General features: G+C 37.0%; 1 protein-coding gene across 2 annotated transcripts in view; it reads left to right on the forward strand.

Annotated features, from left to right (window-relative positions):
- The first annotated feature begins 551 nt into the window (after positions 1–551).
- SLCO4C1 (solute carrier organic anion transporter family member 4C1) overlaps positions 552–14,025 on the forward strand; it is a 63,014-nt gene continuing 49,540 nt past the window's right edge. Inside the window, exons 1-2 of one of the 2 annotated variants that reach the window (XM_060009103.1) lie at positions 552–939; positions 4,016–4,279. In XM_060009103.1, the coding sequence (XP_059865086.1) occupies positions 594–939; positions 4,016–4,279 (610 nt within the window). In that variant the 5' untranslated portion in view covers positions 552–593. The remainder of the gene's footprint in view (positions 940–4,015; positions 4,280–14,025) is intronic. The other variant, XM_060009104.1, reaches the window with a different exon arrangement.

Raw genomic sequence — 14,025 nt, forward strand, 5'->3', positions numbered from 1 at the left:
AAGGGCGGGTGGGGATTTCGTTTCTAGGGAGGGTTACAGGTGAAAGTCTTACCACGTGGCTCATGGAATCCAAAGTATTGTACCTGCGGCTGCTTGATTCTTGGAGTCCAGACCTAGCCTGGTTTGGTAAGCAGCAAGGGAAGAAAACCGCCAGATACTTTCTTGAACGATCTCCTGATGCAACTGTGTTTACAGCCTTCCCGGCAGCACCCAGGGGGAACTTTAGGGCTAGGAGACTCTCACAGCCTTTATTTGGCTCTCAGTCCCTGGGCTCTGGGAAGCAGCGAGGTGGGCTGAGGGCCCTCTTCCCTTCCCGTGGCGGCCGCGGGGCCGCACGCCCACGCGACAGGTGAGGCGCGGCGGAGCGCCAACTGCACAACCGCGGGGCCAGAGGCCCGCGTTCTGCGCCGCAGGCGGCCGCGAGTTGGCGGAGGAGTGTCCCGGCGGCGGCGAGAGCCCTTGCCGACGGACGCCCGGTAGGCGGGAACTCTTCCCGCACGGGGGCGCTGCCACCTGCCCGGAGGAGGAGCCAGAGCGGGACCTAGCTTTTTGCGGCTCCCGACGCACGGGAGTCGGGAGAGCCCACCCTGATCATGAAGGGCTGCAAAGGCATCAGGAACCCGGCTTTCGTCGCCTCCAGTCCAGACAGCCCGCGCCGTTTGTGTCCATTGCCCTGTTCCGTCGAGGTCTCTGTCTTGTCCACCAATCCGCTGAGAGAGGGTTCGCAGCCGCAGGAGCCTCAGGAGCCCCAGAAGTCCCCGGAGCCACCTCTTTCTTCAGTAACTCCTCCTGGCTCCCAGGAGCGGTCCGGGCCAGAGTCACTGTCAGAGTATGAGGAGGGGCCCTGCGGGTGGGGCAACTTCCAACCCCAGTGTCTCCAGTGCTGCAACACGCCCCAGGGCTTTCTGTTTCACTACTGCCTTTTGGCCCTCACGCAAGGTAAGGTCCAGAGCCGGCTCGAGAGGGCGGTGGGCCTGCGCGGGGCGAGGGTGGCGCGGAGGGCCGGCGGGGAGGAGACGGCAGATGCGCCGCGAGCCCGAGGGGTCGACGCGCCGAGCTAGGTGGCCCCAGGCTTGGGACTTGGAAGCGCTCGCGCCGACGTCAACCAATGAGGTTCAGGCATCTACATTTTAGCTTCTCTTTTATGGAAACATTTAAAACTGGCCATGCAAGCTTTTTCTCTTTAGTGTTCTACCTCAGTCTAGAAGATTCGATTCCTACAAAGAAGATGAGTGGAGCCTTTCTTCGGGAACCTTTTGCTGGGGGGTGGGGCGGGGGAGATCCACTGTACGTTCCAAAAACATACATTTTGCTAAATCCCCTTATTAAAAGGATTTTTTTTACGTTGTTTCTGGAAGAGAAGAATTAATAACTTTGCAGTTGAGGTAGGGTGGTTCTCGAAGGAGAAACTTGCTGAAAATATATGGTATCGGTTAGATCTAGGCATTCGTGTTTTGTGAGTATAGTTTGAGTGTATTGGATGCACACGTGGAGCCCAGTGAGTAAATCCGCAAAGGCTTCAGGCGTTGTTAACTGGTAAGGTTGTTTGTTCAAGAATCTCTTTTATATTCTCTTGGGAGTTACTGATAAAGTCCAGGTTTATACCCTCAGGAGTCTGCAATCTAAGCCTGATTTGGAGGAGTGAGTAGAAGGGCAGAGGGACTATGACTCTCCTGAAAGAAAGCATACAGGGAATGAAAGAAATGGGAAGTTACACTAAGGCGACAAGTTAAGGAGGGGGGCATTAAAGTGCAGCATCTTCAAGGACATGCTGATGGTTAGCTAGAATTTGATAGTATGTAGATATTTTTTGGTCACTTGAGTCATAGTTTAAAAATATTTTGTAAAGAGGCAATCAAGGACTGACTGAAAGAAATCTAATCCAAAAAAAAAATGGGGGGAGAAGGTGGGTTGAAATTGCTCTTTTTTAAGATTAACAGAAGACTATATCTAAATATATTCTTCCTGTTCTTATTCCTGCTCCACTGTCTTAAAGCAACTCAGTGACCCTTGCACAGGTTAGGTGCTGAGTAAATATTTGTTGATTGTGAGTCTGAAGCTCTTCTACTAGGGACAGTTTTGTGCTAAAGAGTTACTTCCTTTTCCACCTTTCTTGTCCCCACCAAAGTTGGCCGCCTCTGAACATCTTGATCTCAGTTGTCCAAAATCAGTGATTGTGAAGCATCTTAGTGTCAAGGGAATGCAAAGTTCAAAGAAATTGGGCACAAGTAAAAAATTCCTTGTCTTGTGTATTACCTTAAACGTATTTTGAAATTTCAATATTATTCCAGAATATATCATTTTACATTTAATATAAAATATTGTTTAAAATTATTATTGAATATAATTGAAATTCTTAGAGAAATGTGTCAAGTTTAGCCTGGAGCTACTCTACCTAGAAATCTCCAATTTCAGAAGCATAATCTGTGATGAAAGTGACCCAGTAAGTTCTTATTTGGGTTTAAGTCTGAATGAGTGAAAAGATTATTATTCTGTTTTTCAAACAAGATCCTTGGGAAGACCATTTCCATGATATAGTAATAGGTGATTAATTGGTAAAAAGACCCAAAACTTGTCAAGTGAGTTTACTTAACCCAGCACTTCTCAAAGATAAACAGGATTTCTCTTAGCACTTAATTTCCTAATGAACCTCATTGCTTCATGCATTTACGATAGACATAGTATGCAATGTTTCATGAAATTTCTTTTTTTTAAAAGCAAAATTCTTGGAACTTGTGTAGCATAGAATTCACATTGGGATCATAGGCTTAAAGTGCTATATTTCCACAAGAGTTTGCAAATTTGCTTTCTTAGAAAATTTTTTACCATAAAAACAGTGAGTTCTAATGACTGACTTTTAATCAGTATGGCAAGGGTGTCGGAAAGTTGATTTTAGATGGGAAATTTTCAAATTCTCAGACAACCTTATCTCCTTATAAATGTGTCATTCCTAGGTACCTTAGAAATTTTTTCTTAAAACATTAAGAATTATAAATTGGCTTATAGATTTATTAAACTGGCATAAAAGTAAAAATCATGTTAGGACTTTTAAAGCTTATATAAATTTTCTTGAAATACATTCCTAGTTACAGTCTTGATAAAGCAAAATTTGAAGAGATTATAGAGGTCATGACTTGGATATACTCTTTCTGTTAATTAATTAATGAAAACAATTCATGGCAGCCTCTTAAGCAAAAGGAATAATCAGTTAAAAACTTTGTAATTTGATCAGATGCTTTTTATTTTCACTTTATAGTAATATTTAAACTTCTGTATATTTAATCTATATCCAAACAGGACATTTTCGTTGTCAGTCAAATTGGATTTTCAGCTTTTCCTTGTTTATCTTGTACTCCTTCATCATGGTTATAATGAGCAGATGAAGTATAATGTTTTTTTATTTTGCTTTTTTCTGTTACTTTGCCTTTTATTTAGAATGCCAGTGGTGAAAATAAGACTTTCAGTTTGTTATTTTTGCTCCAGGAACTTTTAAATGATAACTTTAAAGAGTGCTAGAAGAAAATAGAGGTTTGAGAACTCAATTTCACCTTTCTTAAGACTAAGTCAAGGATCTCATGTTATAAATATGTTTAAAGATTGAGTAATTTGAGCAGTTTTAGTATTTGAACTCTCAATCACCTCTACATTTTGTACTCTTCCAAGCGAGGTCCATGGGACTATGCTACACCTGGAACTCTCTAGCAAACCAGCCTCATGAGACTTTACCGGTCTTTATGTCATTTAAAGAAAAATGAAGTTAGTTATAATTCAGTATGTGATAAGCATCAATTTTATTTAACATCTGAAAATTCACAAGTGTATAATTTAAAAGCGAGCTGATTTGTAAAGGAAATATGTTTGGCTTGCTTAGCTTTGAAACTTTGAGATTTTTAAAATTGGTACATTTAAAAATATCAAAAGAAACAAACAATCAAATTTTAGTATGTCATTAATAATCATAATCTATATGGTAAAGTTGTAATAATGCACTTAAATTTCCTCTTCTCTCTTTTAGGTATGGTGGTAAATGGCCTAGTAAATATTAGCATTTCCACTATTGAGAAGCGCTATGAATTGAAGAGTTCCCTGACAGGCTTGATATCATCAAGCTATGATATCGCATTCTGTTTGTTGTCTTTATTTGTATCATTCATTGGTGAAAGAGGACACAAACCAAGATGGCTTGCATTTGCATCCTTTATGATAGGATTGGGAGCACTTGTATATTCATTGCCAAAATTTTTTAGTGGAAAATACCAATTTGGGTCCCTTTTTGAAGGTAAGTTTCTGTTGTGTTTTGCTTATTTTAAGAAGTAGTATGAAACTATGTTATACTGCAACTCTATATTGCAGCTCACTTGTATGGGTAAATAGGGTAAGGGCTAGTCTCTTCCACTGCTTACTGCTTTGTTATGATGTGAATTGTGTTAGGAGATTCCTGAGACAGATTGCGCATTATTCATCCCTTCAGTGGTTCTCCAAGTTTTTAATCCTCTAATACTCATTCCCCATATTATACACAATCTTCCTCAGAAAAGACATGACTTGTTTTGGTTTGCAGGTGGTGTGACTTCACTGGGGTTCTAAGATCTAGTTTTTCCCTTTATGGTTTTATTTGCTGTGCCTATAGCTCTGCACCCTGGACATGTTGACTCCTGATTTGAGAAAGAGAGGTAAAACTTGTAGGAGTGGGGCTTTTCCTGAGAACTGAAACTAGCTTTACTTTTGACTCTAGTTTAGAGACACAGAACTTCGTGAGTTACCTAAAGTGTTGCTCTGGTCAGTACATTATTTAAAGGCTCAGAAAGGAAGTTTGATTATTTATATTTCTTCCCTTTTTTTTCTCCAAATAATCCTTTTTAATGGAAAAACAATTATGGTAGAGCCCAAGAAATGTGCTAATGAAAGTAGACCTTAACGTTTTTTGTCCTTCCTGAGACTTTTAATAGCAAGTATTGAAATAAAATCAGAGGGCTACAAAATCTGAAGTTTTGATAGGTTAGGTAAATAAAGAAAAGGCTTATAGTAAGAAGAAGGGAGAACTGGGGCCTCCTGCACAATAGGCATTATTTTTAAAAAGTTAAGATTGTTATATTTGTATTAACTTTGAAAATTCATATTAAGTGTTAACATTTCCCAAAATCTATTTCCCAATTATAGAATGACAACAAATGGGAAAATATTTTCAATAACAAAGTATATATCTTGCAGCATTTTAGGGGTGCACTTATTTAGAAAGCAGACTTCATTTTGGAAATAAAAATAGAATATGCAAGCATATGGACCAAGAGAGGATGTTTTTAAAATGTGATAGAGTTTGGAATGAATTGGGTAAGGTGAATGTGTTATTAGTAGAAAGAACAGTTACTAGATTCTAGTATACTAACTAAGATTCCACAGGATTTTATCAGGCCAACTTCACATACTTTCTCTGGGGGTAGATTTGGGAAAAACACATGTAGACTTTAGTATAATACCTTTGAAATCCTAATTTCAAAGAGGAAAGGAAAAAGCTAATTTTAGTCTGTCACATAAGAAATATGAAACTGATTCTATGATAGCAAAAATATTATTGTGTCTATAGTATTTAGGTGTTGATCTTTCTTTGTACTGAATCTAATCCCTCATTTTTTTTTTTTTTTTTTTTTGCGGTACGCGGGCCTCTCACTGTTGTGGCCTCTCCCGTTGCGGAGCCTGCAGGCTCTGTGGCCATGGCTCATGGGCGCAGCCGCTCCGCGGCATGTGGGATCTTCCCGGACCGGGGCACGAACCCGTGTCCCCTGCATCGGCAGGCGGACTCTCAACCACTGCGCCACCAGGGAAGCCCTAATCCCTCATTTTTCCAGTTGATCAGATGCCCTGCTTGTTCTTAAAGTATACAGACTTTGTTAAAAAACTCTTTGACTCTCTAAACTAAAACATAAACACCTAGTCCAGTGCAAAAGCCTGATTTGTCCTCAGCCGTCTTCTTAGCTTCTTCTCTTGCCATACATGTGTTGAGTTGCAGCCAGTCTGAATAATTTATATTTACTAAAGAGAAATGGCCACAAATTAAGGTGTGTTTGTGGCCAGAGATGAAGCCAAGAAGGTTGCTGAAGCCAGGTTATAAACTTTTAGTACATTATTGTATATTGTGCAAGTTTTCACCAAATTCATATTGATATTTTTCATTATTTTAGTTGAGGTAGATTAGGTAGAGGAATTGGCTGATCTGTAAAAGTTTTACTCTAAGACTCATAATTTAAATAATAGTTTATCTGTGGCAAATAAAAGCAAAAACTCAGGTTGCCCTTATATTATTCTGCCATTCCTATGAGGAATATTTATTGATATGGACTATACATGATGCTGAAATAATAGCAGTGAAACTGTTTCATGCCCTCAGGATTTTATATACTAGTGGGAGGAAATACAAAATAAACAAACAAGATAACTGAAGATTGAGGTGAGTGTATAACAGAACAAATAGTGTGAAGTAATAGTGTACAAAAGAGAAAATTTGTGGGCAAGGAAAGTCTATTGTGATTGAAACTGGTTAATGAGGACCCAGCCAAGGAAGATGATATCCAGGCAGGAGAAAAAATGATCACGGACTTTGGAGCAGGAAACAGCTTGGCTGGTTTTAGGAATTGTCAGTTTTGGCCAGCATGATCAAAGCGAGGGAGAATGTGGCATGAGATGAATTTGAGAGTCAGGTAGACCCCAGTGTGAGGCATTTGGATTTTCCTTCAAGTGCAATGGGAATTCATGAGAGAGTTTTACACAGGGAGGTACATGATCTTATTTATGTTTTTAATTGATCATTTGGCTTCTATTGTTCTGAGGGACAAGAGTAGATGGGAGGAAATCACCCAGGAGGTTTTTATTTTAGTTCAGGTGAGCAATAAGGGTGGTTGGGATGGGGTTGGTAGCAGTAGAGATCTAGAGGAGTGATTGATTTTCAGTGTATTTTATTTTTTATTTTTTAATGTTTATTTATTTATTGTTTTTCTTATTAGTCGTCCATTTTATACAATACACATCAGTGTATACATATCAATCCCAATCTCCCAATTCAGCACACCACCACACCACCACCCCCCTCGGTGGCCATACGTTTGTTCTCTATATCTGTGTCTCAATTTCTGCCCTGCAAACCGGTTCATCTGTACCATTTTCTAGCTTCCACATATATGCGTTAATATACGATATTTGATTTTCTCCTTCTGACTACTTCACTCTGTACAACAGTCTCTAGATCCATCTACGTCTCTACAAATGACCCAATTTCGTTCCTTTTTATGGCTGAGTAATATTCCATTGTATATATGTACCACATCTTCTTTATCCATTCATCTATCGATGGGCATTTAGGTTGCTTCCATGACCTGGCTATTGTAAATAGTACTGCAATGAACATTGGAGTGCCTGTGTCTTCTTGAATTATGGTTTTCTCTAGGTATATGCCCAGGAGTGGGATTGCTGGGTTGTATGGTAGTTCTATCTGTAGTTCTTTAAGGAACCTCCATACTGTTCTCCATAGGGGCTGTCTCAGTTTACATTCCCACCAACAGTGCAAGAGGGTTCCCTTTTCTCCACACCCTCTCCAGCATTTGTTGTTTGTAGATTTTCTGATCATGCCCATTCTAACTGGTGTGAGGTGACACCTCATTGTAGTTTTGATTTTCATTTTGCTAATAATTAGTGTTGTTGAGCAGCTTTTCATGTGCTTCTTGGTCATCTGTATGTCTTCTTTGGAGAAATGTCTATTTAGGTCTTCTGTCCATTCTTGGATTGGGTTGTTTGCTTTTTTAATATTGAACTGCATGAGCTGTTTATATATTTTGGAGATTAATCCTTTGTCCGATGATTCGTTTGCAAATATTTTCTCCCATTCTGAGGGTTGTCTTTTCGTCTTGTTAATGGTTTCCTTTACTGTGCAAAAGCTTTGAAGTTTCATTAGGTCCCATTTGTTTATTTTTGTTTTTATTTCCATTACTCTAGGAGGTGGATCAAAAAATACCTTGCTGTGATTTATGTCAAAGAGTGTTCTTCCTATGTTTTCCTGTAAGAGTTTTATAGTGTCTGGTCTTACATTTAGGTCTCTAATCCATTTTAAGCTTATTTTTGTGTATGGTGTTAGGGAGTGTTCTAATCTCATACTTTTACATGTAGCTGTCCAGTTTTCCCAGCACCACTTATTGAAGAGGCTGTCTTTTCTCCATTATATATCCTTGCCTCCTTTGTCATAGATTAGTTGACCATAGGTGTGTGGCTTTATCTCTGGACTTTCTATCCTGTTCCATTGATCTATATTTCTGTTTTTGTGCCAGTACCATATTGTCTTCATTACTGTAGCTTTGTAGTATAGTCTGAAGTCAGGGAGTCTGATTCCTCCAGCTCCATTTTTTTCCCTCAAGACTGCTTTGGCTATTTGGCATCTTTTGTGTCTCCATACAAATTTTAAGATTGTTTGTTCTAGTTCTGTAAAAAATGCCATTGGTAATTTGATAGGGATTGCACTGAATCTGTAGATTGCTTTGGGTATTATAGTCTTTTTCACAATATTGATTCTTCCAATCCAAGAACATGGTATATCTCTCCATCTGTTGGTATCATCTTTAATTTCTTTCATCAGTGTCTTATAGTTTTCTGCATACAGGTCTTTTGTCTCCCAAGGTAGGTTTATTCCTAGGTATTTATTCTTTTTGTTGCAGTGGTAAATGGGAGTGTTTTCTTAATCTATGTTGAATAATAGTGGTGAGAGTGGACATCCTTGTCTTGTTCCTGATCTTAGAGGAAATGCTTTCTCTTTTTCACCATTGAGAATGATGTTGGCTGTGGGTTTGTCGTATATGGCCATTATTATGTTGAAGTGGGTTCCCTCTATGCCCACTTTCTGGAGAGTTTTTATCATAAATGGGTGTTGAATTTTTTCAGAAGCTTTTTCTGCATCTATTGAGATGATCATATGGTTTTTATTCTTCAATTTGTTAATATGGTGTATCACATTGATTGATTTGCGTATATTGAAGAATCCTTTCGTCCCTGGGATAAATCCCACTTGATTATGGTGTATAATCCTTTTAATGTGTTGTTGTATTCTGTTTGCTAGTATTTTGTTGAGGATTTTTGCGTCTATATTCATCAGTGATATTGGTCTGTAATTTTCTTTTTTTGTAGTATCTTTTTCTGGTTTTGGTATCAGGGTGATGGTGGCCTCATAGCATGAGTTTGTGAGTTTTCCTTCCTCTGCAAGTTTTTGGAAGAGTTTGAGAAAGATGGGTGTTAGCTCTTCTCTAAATGTTCGATAGAATTCGCCTGTGAAACCATCTGGTCCTGGACTTTTGTTTGTTGGAAGATTTTTAATCACAGTTTCAATTTCATTACTTTTGATGGGTGTGTTCATATTTTCTATTTCTTCCTGGTTCAGTCTTGGAAGGTTATACCTTTCTAAGAATTTGTCCATTTCTTCCAGGTTGTCCATTTTCTTGGCATAGAGTTGCTTGTAGTAGTCTCTTAGGATGCTTTGTATTTCTGCGGTGTCTGTTGTAACTTCTCCTTTTTCATTTCTAATTGTATTGATTTGAGTTCTCGCCCTCTTTTTCTTCATGAGTCTGGCTAATGGTTTATCAATTTTGTTTATCTTCTCAATGAACCAGCTTTTCGTTTTACTGATCTTTGCTATTGTTTTCTTTGTTTCTATTTCATTTATTTCTGCTCTGATCTTTATGATTTCTTTCCTTCTGTCCACTTTGGGTTTCAATGTATTTTAAAGGAAAAAGAGATGGGTCTTTCTAGTGGATTGATTGTGAAGAAGGGGTGACTCCTTCATATTTGGTTTGACCAACTGGAGCCATTTACTCTAATGTGGAAGACTGGGTTAGAACAGAATTGGGAGTGGAAATCAAGAATTCAGGTTTGGACTTAAGTATGAACTGCATACTATATATCCAATGTTGCGATGTGTATTTTTGGACATGTATGTTTATGTAAATGTGCAAGTTTTTCTTTAGTCTTCATTCCTTGAAATGAAAATACTGGTTTGAAGGGCTTCCTCATTCTAATTTTTGATAGATAATGTCACACTGACTTTTAGGAAGGGATATACCAGTTACTCTCCCACAGTCAATATATGAAAATGCCTGGTTGCTATTTTGAAATTTTTACATTATTTTATATACTTGTCTGCTCACGTGAATTAACCTACTTTTGCAAATATGGGATTCTGTAACCAAAAATCTGAGTTATTTATCCAACTCTAAGGAGAATATAGAGGAAAACTGGAGATTTAAGTGAGAAAAGGAAAACAAATTAGTTGAAAGCTTTGTGTAAATAAATTAGAAGCAAGGAAATGTATAATCTTCTTAGGTAACATTACATAAATAACCTAAAGAGTATAACATTAAGAAATAATATTATTAATTGAAATCATACATGTAATTTAATTTGAAACTGACATTGAGAGAATTAACATATTCCCTTGTGTGCTTTTTTTGTTGCTGTTGTTTTTTTGAACTTGAGGTAAACCAAACTCAGGCTCAGTTTGGATGAAATAATCTCTGTAAGAGGATATTAAAGTAATGTAATATAGTTTGTAAGTAGAAGAAAACAAAATATGAAATATGATAAGCTTGTATAATTTCCACAGGTGTGAGAATTACACAGAAGGAGGTTAAGAGTTAGCAAAAAGGTAGAAAAATGTGTTTGGAATCAACTTGAATTTTCTATTGTTCTATAAAAAATAAATTTAAGTAGGTTTGGGAAAGTATTTTCTTAAGGGAAGTTTTAATGGACACATAAGGTTTAGAGGTGATTATCTATCTTTGAATGGAGATAACATTTATCAAAGAGAAGTTTTGCTTGTTATCGGACAAACACGAAAAAGGAAGAATTAAATTTAACGGAGAAAAATGCTTCTAAGGGCTAATTTTGGTATGTGTTAACCTCAAGATAGAATAATGTCATAAAACATTTTCAAGTAAATCATATTTGCCACTCACTTTTGATATATTTTAATAGACCATTAACATAACACATCATATTTTAATATAACTTTTAAATATTTTTAAAAATGTAATAAATAAATCTTTACCACATAACATTTTGTTTTCATTCAAGCACTTTTTAATTTCCTTTGGATGAGTTAATTTAATGTTGGTAAACAAAATAATATTTTTTTCTCTTTGAAACTTTGTGACAGGGGCCATTAGTAAATAGCAATACTTAGGAATTGTAGAGAAGTAATTACTAAATCCAGTAAAGCTCTTTTTTTTTATTGACCAATATTGGATAAATTTTCCTAAGTTATATTATTTTCTTGTTTCTCTTTTCCATCCCTTTCTCTCAAAAGAATGTAACTCTCAACACTTCCCTTTTGCTTCATCACTAAATTTCTAATATTTTAGAAATGGTATTTCAAGGAGAATTCTGCATTAAAAGACTATGGTTACACAGGCTGACTACCTAAAAATGTTGAACTAGGAAAATGATTAGAGTGGGACTCAAAGTCAGACTTAATTTTTAGTTACTGTTTTGTCTTTGTCTTGTATTCTTAAGGTTTTCTTGTTTGTTTTTTTTTTAATATGGAATGCTTGCCTAGATTGGAGAATACATAGGGCCAAGAATCTTAGAGTTTTTCAACCACCAGTTCAACACAGGATGCTTTAATTTTGCTTGGCATCTGGGAAATATGTGTCCAGTTTAGTGTTTACTTATTTTGTAAAGTCAATTGTGGGCATAGAGAAAAAGGTTTCTTTTCATTTCAGGATTATTGCTTTATATTTTCCTTTAAAATAGGAGTTTCACAACCATCATGAAATACTACATACCTTAATGTAGCCAGTTTTGTTGAAATTCAAATGACCTAACTTTTGAAATAGAGGAAACTCACTGAGAAAAATAAGTACGAAAGCATGTGTCAATGAGATGTTAGCACAAACTCTGTTCTGCCCGCAGTTATAATTTGCAGATAGGTATAAATTTTAAAATGAGTGGCCTTGAACAAGAGAAAGTAACATCCCAACATTTCTCAAAATATGATTTGCCGAGCAGAGTTTCTGAAGGTATTAAGATATAGAATGGAATATTACTCAGCCATAGAAAGGAATGAACTTGGGTCATTGGTAGAGACATGGGTGGACCTAGAGAGTGTCATACAGAGTGAAGTAAGTCAGAAAGAGAAAAGCAAATATCGTATGATAATGCATATGTGTGGAATCTAGAAAAAATGGTATAGATCATCTTATTTGCAAAGCAGAAATAGAGACATAGACATACAGAACAAATGTATGGATACCAAGGGGGAAAGGAGTGGGGAGGGAGGAATTGGGAGACTGGGATTGACACATATACATTATTGATGCTATGTATAAAGTAGACAAATGATGGGAACATACTGTATAGTACAGGGAACTCTACCTAATGCACTGTGGTGACCTAAATGGAAGGGAAGTACAAAAGGGAGGGGATATCTGTATGTGTACGGCTGATTCATTTTGTTGTGCAGTGGAGGCCAACACATTGTAAAGCAACTATACTCCAATATAAATTACTAATAAAAAAAAAAAGAGTATGTTAAACAGGGGTTCCGTAGTTCAATGAGTTTGGGAAAAGGTGAAAGTTAAAGAGGCGTCTCCATTGCATCACTGTAAAAGTGAATGCATTGTGTGCCTCTTTAGTTAGGGAATATGAAATGTATAGTTCTGAACTTATTGACCAGGAACTCCATTGATATGCTTGTCCCTTCTACCCTGCTTCAACTACTCACTTTACATTTTCTCCTCCAGATTAGTGTTTCAGTGAACAGGCTTTGGAAAAATCTGCTCTATGCTGTCTTATGTCTAAGTATGTGATTTGGAAGCCCTTGTTGAATTTAGAAACTTCCTTATGGCCAGCACCTAGAACAGTGTGTGATAGATAGTAGGTACCTGAGAAATGTTTGTTGAGTTGTCAAATATATAAATGAACGATTGGATCCCTTCAACGGAGGCATATTAGGAGTCTGATGAATTGTCCTTCTGTAGAAGGCAGTAAGAGTAGGTAATGGCAGATAAAGGCGATCTGGGATTCTCTGTTCACATTTTCCATAAACTTGGCTTTATGGAATAAACATATTCCATAAAGAATTTTCTTTTGGCCACTGACTTGGGAAGAATTGTAAGTTATCAGAGGCAAAAATTATTTGCCATAGATGATCTTTACGGGTAAGATTTTGGATCTGAAAAATTTGCAGTATGAAAAAGGAAGCTAAAATGAGAAGCATATTCAGAAATAGAAGCAAAATGCAGTGATATTCTATTTTTGGTTTTCATCTTAATTGATAAAATATTGATTTCACTATGTATCTACTGTACTTCTAAAGTGGTGATAAAATGTCAGAGTTATTTTTTCATAGACTGTTAGTAGTGATTACCCTTATTTGTCTTCATGTATGAAATAAAAAGAAATGCTCTGGTAGGACATTCAAGCGGACCATAGGCAAAGTTGTGTCTAACCAGGTATAATGTATGGGAGGTAATGATTAAGTAATGCTTTTTGCTTACATCAGAAAGGTTGGTAAAAATGTGGTTTGTGGTAAGAAAGAAATGAGGAAATTCTTTTTTCTTAGTCACTGTTCTTAAAAATGCACAAATAACCAACGTGTGTTTTAATGTATTTTTTCTCTTTTATTTTAATGCTGTTAGCACATCACATTGAGTGAAAGTATGCAGCAATATAGCAGGGATATTAAGATCAGACAAAACAGTTAAAATTTTTGCTCAAGCACTGTATGATAGGGCTTTGTGACCCTGGACAAGTTTCTTCAACTGTAAATCATGATGGGGATAGTAACTGCTACTTCATAGGAAATTATACACAAATAGTGATAAGGCGGTGCCTGGTGTGAGTAAGTGCTCATTAAATAGTAGCAATGAATAAAAATGATGTTCATGATAATTAAGTAACAGCTATATTAATGTAAAAAAACTGCCTTTCTTGGTTTGTTTACTTATTGTCAATGATAGTTACAAGATAATATGAACAACTAAAAATCTTTCAATATGA

The sequence above is a fragment of the Delphinus delphis genome, chromosome 3 (assembly GCF_949987515.2).
Source record: "Delphinus delphis chromosome 3, mDelDel1.2, whole genome shotgun sequence".
Lineage (NCBI taxonomy): Eukaryota > Metazoa > Chordata > Mammalia > Artiodactyla > Delphinidae > Delphinus > Delphinus delphis.